We start from the raw sequence: 22,172 nt of genomic DNA on the forward strand, positions 1-22,172 counted from the left end.
ATCCCACCCTTGTTGATGCTTTCGAGTATGACCTTGTGCTAATGCAAAGGCCACACTGCTTTTCACTGAACCCTCATCCTATTTATTTTTTTAAATCTCACCTTCCAAAGTCAATCGAATTGTTGACACTACAATGGTCAATTTATTCGTTGTCAACTAGTGAAGATAGAGACTCGATCGAAGATATGACGATGATAGATATGAACTTACTAATTAAGAGGATAATTAACATCATGTCCGATCAACTATTACTTTTTTTGTTCTCCCAACAACAACAACAACAACTATAACCTTATCCCAACTAAATGGGGTCGGCTACATGGATCCGAAAGGGCAAAAAAATAAAAAATAAAAAATAAAAAAAAGGGGGTTTAAGCATTAGTCAAAGCAGCATCCCAGAAACATCCCCCTACGCGGGATCGGTTACACGGGTCCTTGACCTCCAAACAACTCTATCCACGGTCATACTAGGATCTAGCCCTACCATATGCATATAATTTCTTACCACTTCTCCAATAGTCATTTTAGGTCTGCCCCTACCTCTTTTAGTTCCTTCCAATTGAATCTGGTTACTCTTTCGTACTGGTGCATCCGTGGGTCTCCTTTGTACATGACCAAACCATCTTAAGCGGTTCTCCCGAAGTTTGTCCTAGATTTGTGCAACTCCCAATTCGGTTTTAATACAAACATTCCTTACTCTATCTCTCCTGGTCTTGCCGCACATCCTCCTCAGCATCCTCATCTCCGCTACACTCATCTTATCTATATGACTCTTCTTAACTGCCTAACATTCCGTCCCATAAATCATCGCTGGTCTTATTACTGTCTTGTAGAATTTTCCCTTAAGCTTAATAGGCATACGTTTGTCACATAAAACTCCTAATGCTCCTCTCCATTTCAACCATCCTACTTTAATTCTATGGGAAACATCATCTTCTATATCACCTTCTTTGTTAAAGGTTGACCCTAGGTATTTAAAGCATTCTCTTTGTGGTAGCTCTCTCTCCTCAAGTTTCACCACTTCATCATCTATCCTAATTTGCCCGAAGTTACACATCATATATTCTGTTTTTGTTCTGCTTAACTTAAAACCTCTTGATTCCAAGTTTGATCTCCATAGTTCCAGCTTTGCATTAATCACTTCCACTGTCTCATCTATCAAAACAATATCATCAGTGAATAGCATACACCAAGGGACTTCATCTTGAATATGTCTAGTTAAATCATCCATGATGAGTGCAAACAAATAGGGGCTTAGAGCTGATCTTTGGTGTAGCCCAATTGTAATTGGAAATTCACTACTTTGTCCCTCTGCAGTTTTGACACTTGTCACTACGCCCTCGTACATGTCCTTAATTATATCCACATAGTTAATTGAGCTCCTTCTCTTCCTTAGGACATGCCAAATGAGCTCTCTAGGCATTCTATCATATGCCTTTTCTAGGTTGATAAAGACCATATATAGATTCCTTTTGTGAGCTCTACAGATTTCCATAAGCCTCCTTAGAAGGTAAATAGCTTCTGTCGTGGATCTCCCTGGCATAAAACCAAATTGGTTGTCCGATATATAAGTATCTCTTCTTAGGTGAGCTTCAATGATTTTCTCCCAAAGTTTCATGGTATGACTCATTAGTTTAATGCCTCTATAGTTATTGCAGTTCTGAATGTCACCTTTGTTCTTATAAATCGAAACTACAGTACTTTTCCTCCAATCATCTGGCATTTTCTTTATACTTAGAATCTTGTTAAACAACTTGGTTAGCCAAGATACCCCCTTCCTCCTAAGCTCTTCCACATTTCAATTGGGATCTCATCCAGTTCTGGTGTTTTGCCTACCTTCATCTTTCATAGAGACTCTTTAACTTCGACTTCTTCAACTCATTGGAGCTATCCATTGTGTGTGTTGGCTTCAAGCCTAAAAAAAAACTATTACTTTTTTGAGAAAATTAAGAAAAGATTATCTTCAGAATCCACCCCCTTGAGAATCAATTAATTATGTATAAGTTCCTTTCTAGAAAATTTAAGAAAATAATTTAATTGATAGGTATTCTTATTTTGATTTGGATCTCAGAACTAATTTCTATAACCTTACCAAAAAAAAACTAATTTCTGTAACTACATTAGTATAATTCCATCCATTAGTTTCCCTATTAGTTCTTTTACTTTTAACCAAATATAAAAACATAACGATATGCAATCAATCATTTAATTATGGGAACATAATTCTAACAAAATAAAATATAATAGCTACTATATAATGAAGTTTAAAAATAGTTACTTTTGACAATGATTTTAAAAAATTACTAAATTCATTATTGAACCAATACAAATCCTTAGAAAATTATTTATTATTAAAAAGTATAATTTTATTTAAAATATATATTATTAGAATGCTAATTTTCTTTCCCTTCCTTTTTGATCTTTCAGTTAGGAAGAACTTATAGAACATTAATTAATTGACTTTAATAGAAGAGCACTAGATTGTTGGTACAAACAAAATAACTCTTTTAAATATAGGGTTTTTACAATTACCACCCCAAAAACTTTACTATTTACTATTACCCCCAAAAACTTTGAAACAATCTGTTACCCCCTTGTTGCATACTAATAACCACTTGCCCACCTTACCGTTCTGCACCGTAACGGTGGGGGTTAATAGAGAGTGTGCCTTTGTCACTGTTTTTTAAGGACCAAAATGCCCTTAATAGTGAAATAAACCGTTGTCACGAGATATTTTTGGACTAAAATGCCCTTAGTAGTGAAATAAACCCTAGTTCAAAGGGTATCTTCATTTTCTCGCACTTCATCCTCTTCGTTTCATCTCTCGCTTCACTGCTGCGCAAACCGGAGGAAGAAGAAGAAGAAGGTCTCGGCCCTCTTCTCAGGCCACGATTTCTTCGAGTACAAAAGGATAGAGAGGTGCCACCGTTAAAGCTCTCGGAGCAAGACAGAAAAAAAACACGGTTGATTGCTCTACGAGAAGGGAAGAGAGAAGCGAGCAAGGACAAAGGTATATTTTTCTGCTCAAACTCGGTAAGAACTAAGGTTTTTCGATTGAAATTTCTATTTGTTTTGAATTTTTTGAAAAGATTTTGTCAATTTGTTGTTACCATAGATCTGTTTGTTTATTGAACTTATCTGTCTCTCTTTTGTTTTATTCTTTCCATACCTGCAACAATGAATAAAGTAGAAGTCTGCTATCTACTTCATTCCTTCATCCCTACACATTCTACGAGTCATTATAAGTTGTCTTCAACCTTCAAACCTCTCTGTTGCAAGTCTCAATCTGTGATTAGTTTCTAATTTGTAGCGTGACCAACAGTTCACACACCAACCCACTGCACACTTCCCTTGATTGTACTCTGTTTCTATGACATCGGCTTCCATTTCGATTTTCTCAACGGCTGGAACCAATTGGTCGCCATGTCGGTCTTTACTTTTCCAATGTGTCTTTCGCTTTTAGAGTGGTTTGATCATCATTCCTCCTTGCCTTTAGATTTTGAACTACAGTTTGAAGGTCATTGACATTGTCGGTGGACCTTCTCAAGTGGTTTATCTATCGAACAAAGGGAGCAATCGAGATAATCAATAACACTCACAAATGGCCCAACGAACTCCATGAGAGGATGGGAATTAAAATCAGAAAAGGATAAAATAGAGCAAATGTTAATGAAGATCTGACTGAAATTTTTTGGAGATAAATTGGAGCGATGTATCTTTGTATGAAGATCAAGAAAATGCTAAAGGATTCAAAATGCAAAGACAAAGAAGCTTGGACCAACTTATGAAAATGGCGGAATTAGAGCTATAGATCAAGCGGAGAAAGAGAGTCGATAAAAATGCAGCTCTGAGAATAATAGAATGAACCAAAGATGATGATGAAGGAAGGTGAAGAATACTTGAGACTTGAGAGGCCCGGCCAATAGTTTGGTAGGACCTGGTGAAGCGAAGCTTTTACTTTACACAAGTGTGTGTGTGTATTTTTAAGGTGGAGAGCTTATCTATTATAGCCTTAAGCGCCCATTTATCGTGATGAGACACCTCTCCCTTAGACTTCTTAACAAGGGACACAGATTCAAAATACATCAGCCAAGATGCATCATACAATATAAAATCCCAATGTCAGCCCTTTGACACTTTATTGCATTAGATAAGCTACCATTTCTTGTGATCCATCTAGACACATGTGATTACTCACCCCTGTTCTTGAGCTCCTTACACTGGGCATGTCTTCTTCTCCTTATTTTGTCTAGTAATAACTTCCCGAGATGGCAAAGCATTGACTCACCTAGTAATTTCTTGTTAAAATTTAAGCTTGTCTTGACCAAGAGATCAAGGTACTCATTGAGTGGTCTTGAGAGAATGCACTTGTGCTTGGTTCTAGGACTTGGGGAACAAGTGGATAGTGATCTTTTTGTCAACTCATTTAGATCCCTATGTACAAACACCCATTGCAAATGGGTTTCTAGTAAATGAAAAGCCAAGGAATTTGTAAAGAAATTATGGAAGTGGGTATTTGTTTGACAATTCTGAAAACATCAAATACTTCTTTGTTTAAAAGGAAACAAAGACTAATTAATCTATGGCTTGTTCTCTTGGAATGTTTGCAGGTAAGATGTCATCCGGGAGTGTGAATCTTGGCTGTGCAAGGTGGGTGAGGTTCCAAAACATGGAATGTAATTGCGGAGGAGATCTCTTGTGAGGATTTGAGTCAATGGACAACCCGGATAGGCTGTATTATATTTGTTTTTAAGAGACAATGGTGGTTGCGATTCTTGGATGGGCGTACCATTGGTGAAACAACCCAATCTCGTGCATGGTAGTGATGCACCAAACAATGAGGGTGAAATAGAACGCGAGAACTGAAGAGATCGGTAGTCTAAATATTAGATTGAATCTTGTGGAGAAGAGTGTAGCAATAATGAAGATCACAAATCAAGTAGTAATAGTTACGATTGTATTGTCTTGTATTTGGAATGTAGTGATTTAAGTCCGGGAATTTCAAAGTCATTTTGTTGAAGTCTATTTTGGTTAGTCTTGGGTTGTAATCATGGATGTTTTTAGTTTTGGGTTGTAATGATGGATGTTAATTATGGTTGAATATTGTAGTAAAGTAGCATCTTGTGAACTGTTCTCTGGTATTAGAAAGGCGGTAGAATTAAGCATCCATGGTGTATGTTCAATACTCTCTTGACTCTTGGATTTGTTTATTAACTTCTTCCTGCAGCCATTTTGCCCACTTTAATGTCATGAGAATCAAAAGATGATCAAGGAACCACAAACCCACAATGGATGTTGGCCATGGCTCTGTTTTCTTGCTCAAAAGGAAGTCCATGGCTCTGCGAGTTTGACCCTTGAAACACTCTCCAACACTTCAAATGGAAAGCCAAAGATTGATTGTTATTAACAAAATCCCTCATTTTAAAGAATCGTTTTCCATTACTTGGAATGAGTGAGCTTCTCTCGAATCATTATCTCCACTGTCCAAGGAATTTATACAAAAGCAGGATGAGTTTGAGCCAGGAGAGATACAAAGACAATCCAAGAACTGAAAAGAAAGACTTCCTTAATTTAGTGCCTTTTTTTTTTTTTTCTTAAGTTTCCAACAGTAAGTCTCTCTCTTTTCTCTCTCGAAAGGCCAGGAAGAAACAAGACCCAATACCAGTACCCAATACTTGCTCTAAGGGAATTTGCGTTCTGAGAAAAATTAGTTATTTTGGTAAATTACCAAATGGTACCTAGACCTTGTACTTAAGAGTAAATACTTGTGAAATTTCGAAAGAAGGGGAAATTAGGCAGTGAATAGAGGTGGAAAAATTCAATTGTAACTTGTTTGTTAAAGATTTACTAGCCTGAATTGTAACTTTAGGGAAGGGATTGGATATTGATATTACGAGAGTTTCACTAAACCAGGAAAGACAGTTTATAACAGATTAGGGACAGTTGGGTGGTAATAGGAAAGCCGAAAATAAGGCATGGAAAGCGCACTGTTGATTCAAACACTGGAACCAAATCCTCTACATGTCGACCACCAATTAAAATATGGACCCTAATTACCCCTAAAAGACAAAACTGCTGGAACTGATGGCTAAATTTAGGCTCCATTCTCCTTGGCCTGGGCTTCCAAATAAAGTTACATAAAAAACAGCACAGAGAAATATGGAAGTTTGTATCACATAAAAAGCACAGAGAACCTCAAACACAGAGATTCACAAATAAAGTTACTGAAAATCAAGTCCAAAGGATAGGATAGTAGTCAAGCCAAGTCAAGACCAGTACGAGTACATGTACATAGTCTCTCTAAAAAAGTCACAATGAAATTACAAAGACCCATTGTGCTTAATCTTGTTACAAACAACCTATGACCCTACACCTTAATACCAGCCCAACTCCAAGACATATTTGTAACTCCCAAAGACATGGTTGCGCATCTCATTGAAGTTGGCTCCTCACTCAAGATCACCTCACCATACCTACAAGTCATGAAACAAATTCCAAGTGACCAACTATACTTAAGTAACATGTTAAATGTTTGTTTTAAACAAATCAAGTTAATCAAGTTTTACACCCCATTGATAATTAGTAATTTAACTCATACCATTATTGTTGTGGGTTTGCTCTTCGAATGCTATAACCTTTGCGAGACTTGGCAGCCATTTTCTCTTCACCTTCTCTTGTGCGGACACAATTGAAGTTGTAGTAGATTCTTGTGAGGACCTCTGTGAGGACCTGGTTACCCTCTGTGAAGAGGTAGCATCATCATCCTCTTGTTTCTCTTTCTCTAAAAAAGGCAAGAACAAAAACATTAGATTCTACATAGTTTTATCATGCAAAACTAAATATGACATTGAGTATGTTATCATGCCATACCTTAGAGCACCTTGTGAGAAGTAGATGGTCTCTTGTCTTTATACTTGCAAGTCCTCTTGTTATGATCAGTACCTCCACGAGTTGACATTTGATACTCCTTGTCTTCTTCCTTGAATTGCATGGGGCTGCCTCATCGATTCTCTTCTCCTACTCATACGAGGTCTACCAATCCCCCTCTTTAATATTGGAGGAAGCAAGTGGTCTCTTGTAGTGTACTAAGATCACTCATTGGGTAAATTATTTCTTGATAGGCCATTAAATATCTTTCTGTGGTGTAAGCTGGATCACAATAGTCCTCTAAAGTTCCCCTATAATTTGGAATGCAAACTCCAGCATGTTTACAAGGTAATCCCGTTGCTACCCAGACCCCACACTCACAAGTTGACTCAGTCATGTTAACAACATATCTTAGGCCAGATCCATCTTGTATCTCAAACAGCTCTCTACCTGCTGAAATGGGTACACAGTGCCTCATACCCTACTAGACATACCAACTTCAGTTAAAAAAAACCCACTATCATGCATAACTGCAGAACTCCTATTGTCAAATGTGACTCGGTTATGAGATGCAGTAGTTGGCCCAAGAACAGCGGTCTGACTGCTATTATGCATCACAATAGAACCACCCTTTTGAACATTCATGTCACCATCCCTTTGAATATTTTTGGCACCATCCCTTTGAGGATTACTGAGGCCACCCCTTCTTATATTAGCTTTTGGCCTAGTACTTGTAGACATATTAGTAAGGGGAAAAGTGGATATGGTGCTCCAATCTCCGGTCTATTTCTTGAGTATCACCCACAACTGGACATGGTGTCCATTGATGGTAACATGATCGGTGTTGTTACCAACTTGGACATTGTAGACATACATGTGGATACAATCCACCGAGTACCAAGCTTGTTTAACATTTCCATCACATCTTTATCTGTCTTCACTACCATATCTTTCATATTGTCGGTTGTCATATATTTGACATTGAAGTCCACAGATCTCCCTTTGGGAACAGTACTCAAAAGTGAGTTATATATATCACAAACCATATCTAGGTAACCATATCGTTCAACATCAATAATCTTTGTAAATGTGCCTTGAAGATAGTGATATGTACTTGATCATTGTCATCTTGAAGATTAGAGACTGTTTGGTGCATGGTATATGGATTTTATAGAAAAGTGGGAGAAGCAACAATTAATCACATTAGTCAAAACAGTCATTAAAATTCAGGTTTGACAAATTACATCCAAGTATCAATATTATTTGATAAACTTCTCAACTAAAGAAACAAATACAAGATTATCCATTAAGTCGGTACAAATTTATATAAAGCTTCTATTTTCATTTATATAATTCCAATAACTTGTAGTGCAACAAGGAAAGTAAAATTCCCTCCCCAATGGGAACTTGGTGGAAGATGCAAGATGAAAGGGAAACAAGTGTTATAAAAAGAGTTGCAAGTAGTACTTGCAAATTTGGGTGCAATCAAAGAAGCTAGAAGAAAAAGGAAAACAGTAAGCAAGTCAATAAAACTTGGGAACCTGTGGACTCCATATACAACTGAATTATAAACTAAAATGAAGGGCATGAAAAAATAATAGAAAGGTCCTTTTATTGACCCCAACTATGCATGTGAAGGTCATCACTATTTTTTTCATGACTCTGCGGATGATAAGTAAATACACAAGATCATGTTACACATGAAATTAAAGAGACTGCAGCCCATGCAAACTAAAACTGTCATGACCATCCTGAAGCTATGCAGATAGCTAAGTTGTTTATGCCTGGAACACTCATTGCCAACAAAATTTATCATGAAAGCTTGCATTCCAGAGAACTAAGTCATGACAACAATAACCACACGTATATATATCACATGCATTCAACTCCACCTTCAAGAAAATCAAAACTAGATTTTAGGCCAGCAACCATCTACACATGGAAAAGCTTATGAACAAGAACAAGGGATATCTTTCTGGGGAAAAAGGTTTTCTTGACAAATGAGAAGACAGAATTCAACTGTTCGAAGGGAAAGACTAAGTTCACTTGATATTAAACGAATCACAAGATGCACTTGAGCAGAAATTCATCTTTCTACAAACTGTACACATCTGAGTCAATTTAACAAAAAAAAAAAAAAAAGGAAAAAAGGAGTTAAGCTTCAACTTCTGGTTTCTGTTGATGATTTTACCCTTTCAAACTCGTGAGTAAAGCAGTCTAAAAACTATGACATAGCAAAGTCAAACAGAAAAACTTTCAGAACTTGTGATTTTACACTGCAACATTTGCCCCTTGGGAAAGAAAGGTTTGCAAAATAGAGAGCTAATGCATCCACCCACCTGCTCTCTCTCTCTTATGGTATATTCAGGTTGTGGTAAGGTTGATGAGTTAAGGGAATGGATCAGAATAGGGAAAACAATATAGTAAGGATTTAGGGGATGGGAGAAGAATAATGATATGTAGATAAAGGCCGAAACAAATTAGTGTTTAATTTCGGGGCTTAATTAGAACAACGGTGAAATACTTCCCGATCTCAAAACACAAGGTGAGACTAGAGGACTCAATCCAAGGACAAGCTGAGATGGTAGGGGAAGTAACGAGATCCACAGTCCAAAAGGGTTGGAATTTGGATCGAAGGGTCCTCTAACAGGGGAAGAACTAGAATTAGAAGGTAGGGTCAAATTAGAAACTAATCACAGATTGAGACTTGCAGAGAGAGGTTTGAAGGTTGAAGACAACTTATAATGATGTAGACAGTGTAGGGATGAAGGAATGAAGTAGATAGCGAGACTTCTACTTTATTCATTGTTGCAGGGTATGGAAAGAATAAAACAAAAGAGAGAGATAAGTTCAATAAACGAAAGCAGATCTATGGTAACAACAAATTGACGATGAAATCTTTTCAAAAAATTCAAAACAAATAGAAATTTCATCGAAAAACCTTAGTTCTTACCGAGTTTGAGCAGAAAAATATACCTTTGTCCTTGCTCGCTTCTCTCTTCCCTTCTCGAGAGCAATCAACGTGTTTTTTTCTTCTGTTTTGCTCGAGAGCTTTAACGGTGGCACCTCTCTATCCTTTTGTACTCTGAAGAAATCGTGGCCGAGAAGAGGGTGAGACCTTCTTCTTCTTCTTCCTCCGGTTTGCGGCAGCAGTGAAGCGCAGAGATGAAACGAAGAGGATGAAGTGCAGAGAAAATGAAGATACCCTTTGAACTAGGGTTTATTTCACTACTAAGGGCATTTTAGTCCAAAAATATCTGTGACAACGGTTTATTTCACTATTAAGGGCATTTTGGTCCTTAAAAAACCGTGACAAAGGCACACTCTCACTACTAACCCCCACCGTTACGGGTCTGTAACGGTGGGGGGCAGTTGGTTATTAGTATGCAACAAGGGGGGGGTAACAGTTGTTTCAAAGTTTTTGGGGGGGTAATAGTAAATAGTAAAGTTTTTGGGGTGGTAATTGTAAAAAACCCTTAAATATATGTTATTGGACCAAGTTTCCCTCCACCCATAGAGGACAGTTCACCCACATCCTAGGGTTTTAGTCGTATGTTCCAAAATACCTTTCAATACCCGTTCCCACCCTGCGGCAAATGGGATCAGTGGAGGGAAACTTGGTCCTAATGTTTTTACAAGCCTAATAGTACCTTCTTCTATATTTGTTTTCTTTTTTCTGTTTGATAAGGGGAACTTACCTATCAATCCTTGACTTCGATAAAAGTACACCCAAATCATGGTTGAGACTAGAATTAAGAAAGTTTGGTAAATTGAGCATAATATTGTTATATATATACAATATCTCTTCGTTTTAAGATTCCAATTATAGCTCTTAGGATGTAAAATATATCTCTTCTAACCATCCCCATAGATCAGTGTAATACCTAAAATCGATGTGAATAGTTCAGTTAACATAAACATTTGGTGGTTAATTTTGTAAACCAAACCCAATGTTAGCTAATCTGGTAATTTTCCCAAAGTTATATTGTCTAAAAACTAGGCCTAGTTGCATCAAGTAGATTAACAAATAAAACATGAATGAGAACAAAGACCGAGGCACAAAAATTGGTGGAGAAAGCTGAATATTAGAGATTAGAGAGAGAGAGAGAGAGTGTGTGTGGGAAGACAGTAGTTTGTATATAAGGATTGGAGTCCTCACTCCCTTATGAGGTCTTTTAAGACCGTGAAAACAACATTAAGCTAGCTTCGGTGCACAATCTAGAGGGGATAATATCATGAGACGTATTTTCTTGATCTCATCACTTACTGTTAGAAATAGCAACGCTCTCTTTCCTTAACGAAGCTCAGAGCTGACCTCATCAACACGTGTTTTTTAGAACTAGTGAGATAAACATGTGAAGGTAATGATTACAAATTTTTTTTTTTTTTTTTTTTTCAATTTAAAAGTTCATTTTCCTTGCAACCAAACAGAGCCTCATCGAATAATAGCCACTTTGTCCCGTTACATGGAGAACAAGCGTTTCTAGTCTCAATCTGCTAGAGTTTCACTAGAGTTAGATTTCAAGCTTTGGAATGGCATGATCACGGATTTGGGTCCTCTGTAGCGCAACAGGGTTTGTAGCACACCATTCGACGGCCCGTAGTGCTCAGACACGCAGCCCAACACACAAGCGGGGTATTGGATTATGTGCCCAAGCACTGTGGGCCATTGAATGTGCGCTACACTCCTTGTCGCGCTACAGATGAGCCCAACGCCATGATCACACACATCCCAATTATTAGGTATAAACTCACAAACAAACATGCGCACGCGTGATGAGTACAAAAAGATGGCCCAGGTGGCCAAAATCACAGCAACCCAAATCCACATTATCAACCCCTGGCTAAGAGTGGGCGTATCTGAAGATGGATGCATTGGCCCAAAGCCATTGGTGTCAAATATGAGCCAAACATATTATCTCTCTATTTGGGAGATGGTATAGACTCACTCATAGAAGAAGCTAAAAATTGTAGACCTTCTCTCTAAATTTGGGTTACATTTAAATGAGTTTACTATGATGAGTCTCCATCATGGATAAAGGAACCGCTTTGGATTGCCGAGTCCACCCGATCCGTATCCGTATCAGTTGAGGGTGATACCGATTTTGGGGTGATCCCATATTGGTGGATCGGTACAGACCAAGGGAAAAAATATTTTTAAATTTTGTTTTTTATTGAAAGCCAAGGGCAAATCTGTCCGATCTGGGTCAATTTAGATCAGAATCAGCTGAGACCAATCCCATATCCGATACCGATTCCTAATCTACTTCGGATTTTGGAGAAAATAATGTTTGTACAATACTTTTTGCAACCCTTCTTTTACAATTCTTAGGTTCCTAAATGAGGGATCATACGTGTACAATAGCCACTATGATAAATCAAATGGGCAAGTTTGAGGTGGGCTTTGCAAATATCAGAAGAAACGAATGGGCTAGTTTCTGTTTAAGCCCATCTAGATTGCGATCAATAGTGGACTAGTTTCTGATTGAGCCCATTTAAACTGCCTGCAAGGCTGCAAGCAAATTTGCTTCTTCAAGGTTCATACCTCTAAACACTGTACTTCAATTTCCGACCGGTGGATTACCGGACCGGCGAATACACGATTCAGAGAAAAAGACTGTTTTCCTTTTCCATATCGGCTTCATAATTCTTAGGATTTAAATTACAGATTGTAGCTGGGAAGGAGCGGTGAAGTTGCCACAGAGAGAGAGAGAGAGTTATGAGTTCATCGTGGTTTGCTATCCTTCTTTTGATTAATCTCTTGAATCATGTTTTAGCTGATCAGATCTTCGCCGCTCATGCAGGTATCGAAATAATCAATCTCACCTTCGTCTTATCTATTTAGAATCATTTTAAGTTTCGTAGAATTTTCGAATTTCTGTGATCGAAAGCGGAGTTGCATTTCTTTGGTATTTTTCTTTGTTCGACCATGATCTTTATCATGAATATTTGTTCCAGTTTATTTGGTTAGAATTATTACTTTGAAGGTACTAGGGAGCTTTTAATATTGTGGATTTTTTTTAAAATTTTCATTTAATAAGATTGTCTATAATTTGAGTTGGTTCCTAGCTGAATTTTGTAAGTTCATTGTTACTCGAAGGTTACGGAGACTTGGTTTTGAACTTACTAGATGAATGCACCTTGAAGATTGATGGTTTTCTGGGATTATGTGTAGTTGTATTATGTTATCCTCAGGTTGCAGAGATATATGACTTAAAAGGTCCCAAATTAACTTTTTGCAGAAGGAACCTTAATTAGGTTAAGGACGGTAACTAAGGTTATGCAGGTTATGTGAAAATCATATAATTTCGTAAGTAGGTCAAAGTTAATACACTATAAAGGGTTATACTATCGAGGAAGTTCTTTTTGTTTTTCTAAAGAATGGTTGTTTCATAGTCCTTTTTCTGGCCTGTCATTCACTAACTCCTCCTCTTCAATGCTCCTGTTGATTTTCCATCCCCAATAGTGAACTAACATCCCGAATTCCAGTTAGCTTCAATACTCTTTGTTTAGAAGTGAATTCATTGAAATTTTCTAGAAAGTGAATAATATCGACAAATGTTACATTTGGAAATTACAAAATTTTCTTTAGGCTCCACATTGTTTCTTGTCTAAAATGACAGCTTATCATTTTTGCTGAAATACTACTGAAAAGTTGTTTTTCGGTTCAAAATGACCACTATCATTTCTTCTTGCAACCAAACAGGGCCTTACCAGTGAAAAGTTTATTTCAGTTCACTTCTAACCAAACGGAGCCTTAACTGTAGGTAGCTTAGGCAATTATCTAGCTGAGGCAATATGAACATGAGTTTGTTAGTACATTTAAGTTCTAAAAGCTTTCAAATTATGAAAAGAAAAAGTTGTAGTTCATCAAAGTTTTAAGTTGGCAACTGCATCTCAGCTCACCAAAACGGATACCATCTAGAGCAACAGATTAAACATAAGTGTCCTACACAGAACACATGGTGTGTTTTCCGATCAGTTTTGCTTGGGAATTGTATGTTAGGAACACTTCCTGGCACATCAAAAAAGGTCCAAAAACATTTTTTTTTTAAAGAAGAGGGGAGGGTGGAAACTTGCCCCTGAGGTCTGCACAACTTTATTCTGGAGTGCAAATTAAACACTTAGTGAACGGTCTGCCTTAAACTCAATTTTCACGAGTTGGAGCAAGAGCCTGACAGCCTGTTATGAAGATGTAGATATTGAGGATCTTAAGGAGATAATAGGGAAGCCCTGCAGAATAGATAGATGGCTAGGAATCTGAAACAGGAGCCAGAAGAAAACTATTAGCATGGAGGCAGAATCAACATTAACTTCACTGCAATGTCTAATTTGTCTCCATCATTATTGATGACACAATTGCATTCAAATAATTCAGCTGTTCTTGTTAGTAGTGTTATTGATGATTTTTACTTATAGCTTCATCAATGGAAAATACTTGGTTGTTGCTAATTAGCATTTCTATGGGTTCCCCTATTTGTTTTGCATGCTAACTCTTGAGCAGCAGGTGGGACATTTGGTCGCAGCTCTCATGATCCCAAATACAAGATTGAATTCCATTCAGATGAGTCACCTTTCCACCCTGTGAGTGAACTTCAGAACTTTTCACATGTTATTTGGTGTTATAATATGTTTTCATGCTTATGCATTCATCTCTATTCAGTGAATGGTAGTGCTTGGTTTGTTATTGTGTTGGATGGAGTAAGCAATTTCTTTTGTTTAGATGATGGAACTTTTGATTTCTTATAGTCTTTTTGTGAACAATAATCTGAATTTTGAATTAATATTGGGATGTACTCTTGTCTGCAATGTTGGGTTACTCTCTTATTCTTTCATTTTCTCCTAATAAAGAACCTTTTTTATTTGGGTGGGTGGGGGCGGGGACCCCAAGTAAAATTGAAAAGGATGGGTGCCACTGGAACCATGTATTGTAACTACCATGTGGCCTAAAGTTGTTTATTTCAGGTAATTTATATCAGCTAATCTATTCGACACTGGTTTGGATAAATCATGTGTTAATATTGCAACATGGTGAGCACAGCACCAAACCATTCATAAATTTCCTTGGAGTGATGTCTGAAGCAGCACCTTTATGCCTGTGACTTTGCATTTATCTTATCAAAGGCATTCTTTTCCAAGTTTACTTCACATATTTGGAGAATTTGATTTTTGGAATGTGACTGTGATGCTGGAAGCTTGGATGAAATAGTTTAAAAAAAATTATACATATGCATAGGAAGCCTGGATAAGCCTCAAGTGAACAAATACACTCATGTTGTAGCACCGAAAAGTATACAGAGTTTATATTTTACAGTTATTGTATTATCCTATGTACAACACTGATGTTGTAGCATGAAAAGTTATGCAAGTCAAGACTCTCCATAAACCATTGGTCATATACTTAAATGATGTCCACAAATTGCTGGAGATAGTTTATATTTAGACCCTCTCACTTTCTAGAATTCAAAAAGCCTATATTTGGGAATTGCAAGGACAATGGCACATTTGTCCTCCTTCTGCAAGGAATGGGTATGCTGGAGGTCAATGTATCATAGTATACCTGAAGCCTTTACAGGCTGATATAACCATTCCTTGTATATTTCCGTCAGCCCTTCTTTTTTTTGACATTCATTTTTTCAAGCTCGTACTTATGACTTCGCCTAAGGCATACTGAGTTTTAGACAAGTGAAGTATTAAACTATTAACCCATAGTTATCACAGCATCTAGGCGACCCAAGGCATTGGAGGGGACCTGGACGCAAAACAACCAAGGCAACCAAGGTGCCTGGATGCCTGAGCATCGCCTAGGAGACGCCTTAACAATTAGGATTAAACCTCAGAACTTCAGTAGCATAACATCAATATACTGATACTGTGCTAATTTATTAAACTTATTAGTAGTTCTACTTGTTGGTTGAGGTTTTTTTGTTGGTGCTTTGGCCCTTGAGATGCAACACTAGCAATAATGACAAAATATTGGGGAAACTTTATTTTTTCAGGATAAAGATCAGGAATCAATGGTGATGTCCAACACAGAGAGACAGAAATATTTATGTTTCTTGCCTAAGTCTGAGAAAACCAAAACGGGGAAGCCAGTTACTCAACAAAACACCAGCAATGTGATTGTGGAAACTGAGCGACGGGTTAAATTGAAGACTCCAAATGAGCTACTTGAAGTGCTAAAAGATGGATGCTCTGTTAGAGTGAGGATCTATCACCTATCTGTCTTAGCTTTGTGTATTGTTTTCAAATAGTGTTCTATTATGTTCCGTAGTATATCGTATTTCCAAAGCAATAAAGGCTTCATTTCATACGGGAAGTCCAAATTCTGTGAGAAATCGGATAAATATAGTTTCATTGTATTTTTTTATTTTGATAAAAAAAAGTTAAGGAAATTGTGTTAATCATGAGCAAAAGGCAACATGTACATGATGCTGTATATTTCTTATTGGTTCATATTTACACAACAACCTCACAACAAAAAAACTTTACCCCCAACCCTCTTTACACTATTACAAACACAAAAATAAAAATGAAATTCACCCTACCTAATTACAAAATCAATCCAGCTTTCCCATATTACCCATTTACAAAAACACTGTTCTCCTTTCCCTATAATTTTTTAATGCTTTATCTTTCTTCTTTTGCAGCAAGAGAGTTGGTGGTCTTATGAATTGTGTTATCAAAGAAAGTTGCGGCAATTTCATTTGGAGGATGGGAAGGTAGTTTCTTAAAAGCCTTCCTAAGTGTTCACTCAATGAGTTGTCACGAGGCTACCTTTCTCCCACATATTTTGATAATTTTTTCTCTCTAATGTTGTGAGCTACTTTAATTTCTAGAGCACATGTCCTGGTTAATTCATAACAAGGACTGTGTCTTTTGAATGCATATAAATGGCATTGCCTTTATTTTGTGAATGCACACAATTATAGGCTATGTGCCTGTTTTATTCCAGACTCTTGGTACTTTGTCAGCATCATATGTTCATTTAACATATGTTAACGTTAATTTTGTACGTAATATTCACTCGCTACACACTCTTCCTTGTGTACATACTAAAAATGTGGGGCAAATTTTTGGTATAACGTAAGAAAATTAAATTTTTGATAACTGGCACTTCATTAAAGACAACTTGAATAAAAGTAGGAAAGGTACATATCTATAAAAGCTATTTGGGAACAAGGGATTAGATCTTGAGTAATTTTTAAGTCCTCAATCCAGACAAAACGATTAGAGCTCTCTTCTCTGCAGTAGATTCCAATGCCTCATTTCACAATGAACCTCTAGTGGCGTTAAATTATATTCCACTCCATATGCTGTCATATGATATCCCTTTGCTGTCAACAGCATTGAAAGAATGTAAAACTTAATCTGATAAGAAATCTCTCCTGACCTGTTTTGTGATCTTGAATATCTCCAAAAATCTCTAATTTCATGCTCTCTCTCTCTTTCTTAAGTAAGCCTTCTTCTGATGTGTAGTTGATTTATTTATTTGAACCAATTTTTGACAACTAATAAGATGAAAGAAAAACTAGAAGTTTGATTGAAGTTCTGGCTAACACCTTGTTATGGATTTCTTTTTTTTTTCAATGAATGATATGGCTTGTCTTGTAGCTATGAATCACATTTGTATGGCATAGAACTGTTAAGCTTCAGAACATGCAGAAAATGCACGGATTCAAGACAGGCAAGGAAACTATGTGGACACTGACCAACACAGAGGTGAACCATATCAGCTGTCATGGAGGACATGACAAGTGATAAATGAGTTAAATGGTTGTATTCATCCAAATCTATGTTTCTGGGTTTTTTTAAAATTTTTTTTATTGAGTTACAGGCACTGTTTCTGACCATTTAATTTATTTAGTTATACAAACTTTTTTGGATGGTAAGTTGTGATTGAATGCATGCAGCTCCAATTAATGTTTATGTTAGGAGACTTAGAGCCCCACCATATAAAGGGTTTACAATGGAGGACCTGAAAGTGATCAAGGAGATGAAATGATTGTATTCATCCAAATCTATGTTTCTGGCCTTTCATTTTATTTATTTTTAAAAGCTTGATTTGGTGGCAATATGTGATTGAAAGCATGCAAACTCCAAATAATTTTAGGTTTTCCTGGAGGATTAACCTCCTTTGTATTAGCAGCTCAGCAGAAATACACCATGTATGTTCATGAGCATGGATATAATAGATGAAAAGTTTCAAACTCTTCTTCCACTGTTTTCAGATTGCTCAGGAGTTTATTTTAGGCATATATGATGCTGAAGCCACTGCTGCTTTCAACCATAACCTCTCTGATGTGGCTACATTGAAAGATCCTCGCTCAAAAGATGCATCTCAAAGGTAAAATCTGTCATTCAGAGTGATTGGGGAGATATATCTTAAGTTTTAGCAGATATTGTGATTATCCACATTACGTGTTGTGTACTCGTGTAGGTATCATGCGCATCAATATACAAATGGTACTATCTGTGATCTCACAAATCAGCCTCGAGAAACTGAGGTATAGAGAAATAAAATATCAATTAAAATCTTTTTTTTTTTTTGTTAATCATTTCACAAAATCTCTTTTAAACTTGATATGTTTTAGTTTTTGTTTTACTGTTTCCTACTTTTATTGATCAGGTTAGGTTTGTCTGTTCTGAGTCCGGAGTTATGATTAGTTCAATCACAGAACTATCCACTTGCAAGTATGCACTCACATTTCAATGCCCAATGCTTTGCAAGCACCCGTAAGCCCCATAGCCCCTGTGTGTGTGTGATTTCCTTTTTCATTTGAAGATGAAGCGTAAATGGTGACCTTGAACTTAAGAAGACAATTTTTGGTTGAATTTTTCCTTGTGTATTTATTTTCTTGTTTCTGACTGACTAGCTAACATGTTTGCTGTGTGAGTACCAGATTGTGTAGAAAATTATACTTTTTTTTTTCTGTAAAACAAAAAAAACATTCAAAATTTATCATTGCATGATTTCAAAACTAATCCAAACTCTGAGCTGTAGATTGGTGGGGCAATAGCATTTTTTTTTGCTGGTGGCATCAAGATGTAGAGGGGTGAAACTTCAAAATCTCTTAATTAAAGGAACTTTATACTTCTGTCATTTGATCTCTGACTACTGATCCACATTATTCCTTTTTTTCTTTTGGGTTTTTGATGGAAGATAATTTATTATGCATAATAGCAAAGAAGTGTATAGATCTAAAAAAAAGTGGCATACCCAGTGCACAAGGCTCCCGCCACTGTGGGGTCTAGGGAGGGTCATAATGCAGAGTCCATAACACCAAAGAAGTGTATAGATCTATCTATCCCAAAATAGGACCAATAAGCTATTACAAATATAAAATATCCCAAAGGGCACACAATGCAGAGAGTCCATAATACAAAAATATTCCCCGCCCCTTAGCTAAAAGGTTTGAAAGAGCATTACAAGACCTTGGCCTCCAAAAGAATGAGATGTACCTTCGGAAGAACAGCCTCACTTTTTTAATTATATGTGAATATCTCTACTCTCTAGTGATCATGACATCCATCAGATGACTAAAGCTAAGTCTCCCTCCATAATCCGTTGCTTCCAGTCTTATGAGCAATACATAAACACACCTTATACTAAAGAGGTCCACATTATTCTGCTGGAACATTATTCAATATGCTAGATTTTGAGCATACCCAAAGCCCTGAAACTGACTGAGTATATGTTGATCATGTTTATTTTTCGATTCCTAATACCTGTTATCTAACTTTCTCCTTCATTGTGAATTGGCTGTGACTAAACTATTTGTTCTCTGAGCTGATGTGCACTTTCAGCTATTCCCAACTTAATAGTTGGGCTATCATTTTAGTTATGGCTTTGAATGGCTGCTGATTGATAGCAGGGTGGGGCTGGCACTGTAAAATGTGCTTCTTCAAGAATGATGTTCTGTTTTGACCTCATCATGGCAGGCTGTGGCTTTTACCTAAAGTTAAAACCACATGGGCATGTATTTTTTCCCCCCGCTAAAAGGTAAGCGATCATAATTTATAAAAAGAAACATAGTACATGGATAGAAGACAAGGTCTACCTCAGATGAAAAAATACAAGAGCAAAACTACCAAGAATTAACCACCTTCGGCATTGCCATCAGCAGTTATTCTTATTAAAGTCTTATAGAATCTATATCGAGGGTCCTATTCTAGGTCAGCTGCAATTGACTAAGGAGATGATGCCAAATAAAGTCTGCTCCTGGAGTAAGGCCCTGATTTACATTGATGTCACTATAGCAATGGGAAATCTTCAGGAATAAGACTGAATATAGAATCTATGGTTCCACCACTGCTGAATAAATTTCTAAGGAAATGTTGTGATTTTACTACCGAAATCAAGGCTGAAGAATCAGTTTCAAACCATAATTTGTCAAATCTTCTTTGTTGTGCAATTTCCAGTGCTTTCAAGAAAGCCGCTATAACATGGTCATTTATGTTTGCAGACAATATTGTATCTTGGTCCAGTGTAACGAGTTTATTTGACTGCTTGCCTGCAGGAACGACATAAGTGTTTTACTTATATTTTATGGTAAATTTGAGGACAATGAGAGGCTCATCCACTGAAATGCCTGTTATATCCCTGCATCCCAAAATCACCTAATTAATTCTAATCCCTTATTGACATGATATACATTATTCTGATGTCTGTATTTATCTTACAGCATGTTTCAAGAAGAGAGACCAGTATGGCACACCATCAATTGTAACAAGCTTCCCAAGGACTACAAGGATACAGATATGGATGACAGCTTCAGAGATAAAGAGATACTCACAATCACGAATATTGAAGTTCCATCTCATTATGATTCAAAACACTATGCAACATGAACATTTATATGCTGAGAACACATTACTGGGAAGGGGAATTTTTTTCGCTGTTGTGGTAGCCAAAGGAGTGTTAAGTAATCTGGTATGGCCTCGCCTCAATCTTTAACCATTTTCCCTAAATTATGGATCTCAAAACAGTATTTGTATAGTTTCATCTTCACTTCTTGTTTCTAAGTGGTTTCTTTTCTCTTTCATACAAACATAGTTCAACTTTGAACTACTTCCAATGACTTGGAAAAAACGATTGTCATTTTCAGTAAACAGGTATATCCATGCTAATGTCAACCATGGAAATATTAAGAATGTTTTCCAGAAGTAGGTTAGAGAGAGAGAGAAAGAGAATATTTTGAACTGCTCATTTAGTTTATGCTTTAAGGCTTACCCCAATGGGAGTGTCAAGGGAAAAAGTACTTCGAAGTGTGAGACACATGATGTGCATGTTTCATACCATAAAATGGTAGGGGTCGTAGACGCATGTCTCAAATTAAGAATTCATGGTGAGAACGATGAGATTTATTTGTTAGAATTTTAGTTCTAATAAAATTCCATATGGACATAATTAAATCCCTAAGCCAGGTTAATTAGGGTTTTGGTCTAATAAAGTGGGGTCATTAAGTTATATTAGAAGTCTAATGTGGACTGGCTTAGTGTGGGCCAGATAGATTCTTATTGGGATTGTGATGAGTCAGACCCTATAAGGATTACTATATAAGGAGAGCTAGGTCCCCCCTCTACCCATCACAACTTATTATTCTCAATTGCTATTGAGGAGTGCATTCTTGAAAGAGAGGGAGATATTCAGTGTTCGTCGTCCCTGCGCATTCGGTATTCTCATCAAACCAGTTACTTTGGGAATAGAGGGGAAGCACCTAGATCTTTGTTCTTTATTTTCCGCTGCAATCATCATCACTATGGATGCGAAACAAGGTTGGTGGTTCTATCCCTGTTTTCTATTATTTATTTGATTGTGTTTTTGAACTCCCTATGGAGATTTACAACCCCCCCAAGAGAGAGAGAGAGTGGTAAGATTGTGATATCAAGATCACTGACTATATGCACATCCAACCTATCTACTACAGTATCTGGTTTTTTCTTTAAATTAATAGCAAACTATAGTATATTGACTTTTGTTTCCTATAGTATACGCTTGCATGCTATAAATTCATGTTTAGTTCAATCTTCATCAACCAATTGAGCTGTTCTGATCATCAGCTAATGCAACCAGGAAATGGTCCAACATTTGGAATGACTTTAAAAGAATTGTTCGAAAGGTCATGCTCGTGAAGCTTATGCAGCATACCTTGAGTCTCATGCATAATTATTGCTGCGCCAACAAACAAAATCACATCAGAGTCTTTAGAAAGAACAGATGAAATATAAGTTTGTTTTGCGGACTTAGGAATGGATAATTACTATAGCATCCCACCCCTTTTACGTTTGCTTGGTTGAGAGAG

At 36.9% G+C, this 22,172-nt stretch overlaps 1 protein-coding gene across 1 annotated transcript; it reads left to right on the forward strand.

Moving 5' to 3' along the window:
- The first annotated feature begins 10,962 nt into the window (after window positions 1–10,962).
- LOC122650349 (protein OS-9 homolog) lies at window positions 10,963–20,878 on the forward strand. Its single transcript, XM_043843754.1, has 9 exons — window positions 10,963–10,979; window positions 12,569–12,671; window positions 14,375–14,451; window positions 15,867–16,070; window positions 16,518–16,589; window positions 18,099–18,214; window positions 18,308–18,374; window positions 18,497–18,603; window positions 20,553–20,878. Exons 2-9 carry the CDS (start codon window positions 12,587–12,589, stop codon window positions 20,716–20,718), a joined length of 894 nt encoding a protein of 297 aa, XP_043699689.1. The 5' UTR covers window positions 10,963–10,979; window positions 12,569–12,586; the 3' UTR covers window positions 20,719–20,878.
- Window positions 20,879–22,172: the final 1,294 nt, after the last annotated feature.

This window comes from Telopea speciosissima, chromosome 2 (genome assembly GCF_018873765.1).
Source record: "Telopea speciosissima isolate NSW1024214 ecotype Mountain lineage chromosome 2, Tspe_v1, whole genome shotgun sequence".
In the NCBI taxonomy this organism is placed as follows: domain Eukaryota; kingdom Viridiplantae; phylum Streptophyta; class Magnoliopsida; order Proteales; family Proteaceae; genus Telopea; species Telopea speciosissima.

Coding starts and splice junctions, on each gene's coding strand:
- LOC122650349 (XM_043843754.1), top strand. CDS start 12,587: ATGAGTTCATCGTGGTTTGCTATCCTTCTTTTGATTAATCTCTTGAAT. Junction 14,452..15,866: donor ATGAGTCACCTTTCCACCCT/GTGAGTGAACTT, acceptor TTATTTTTTCAG/GATAAAGATCAGGAATCAAT. Junction 16,590..18,098: donor TTCATTTGGAGGATGGGAAG/GTAGTTTCTTAA, acceptor CACTGTTTTCAG/ATTGCTCAGGAGTTTATTTT.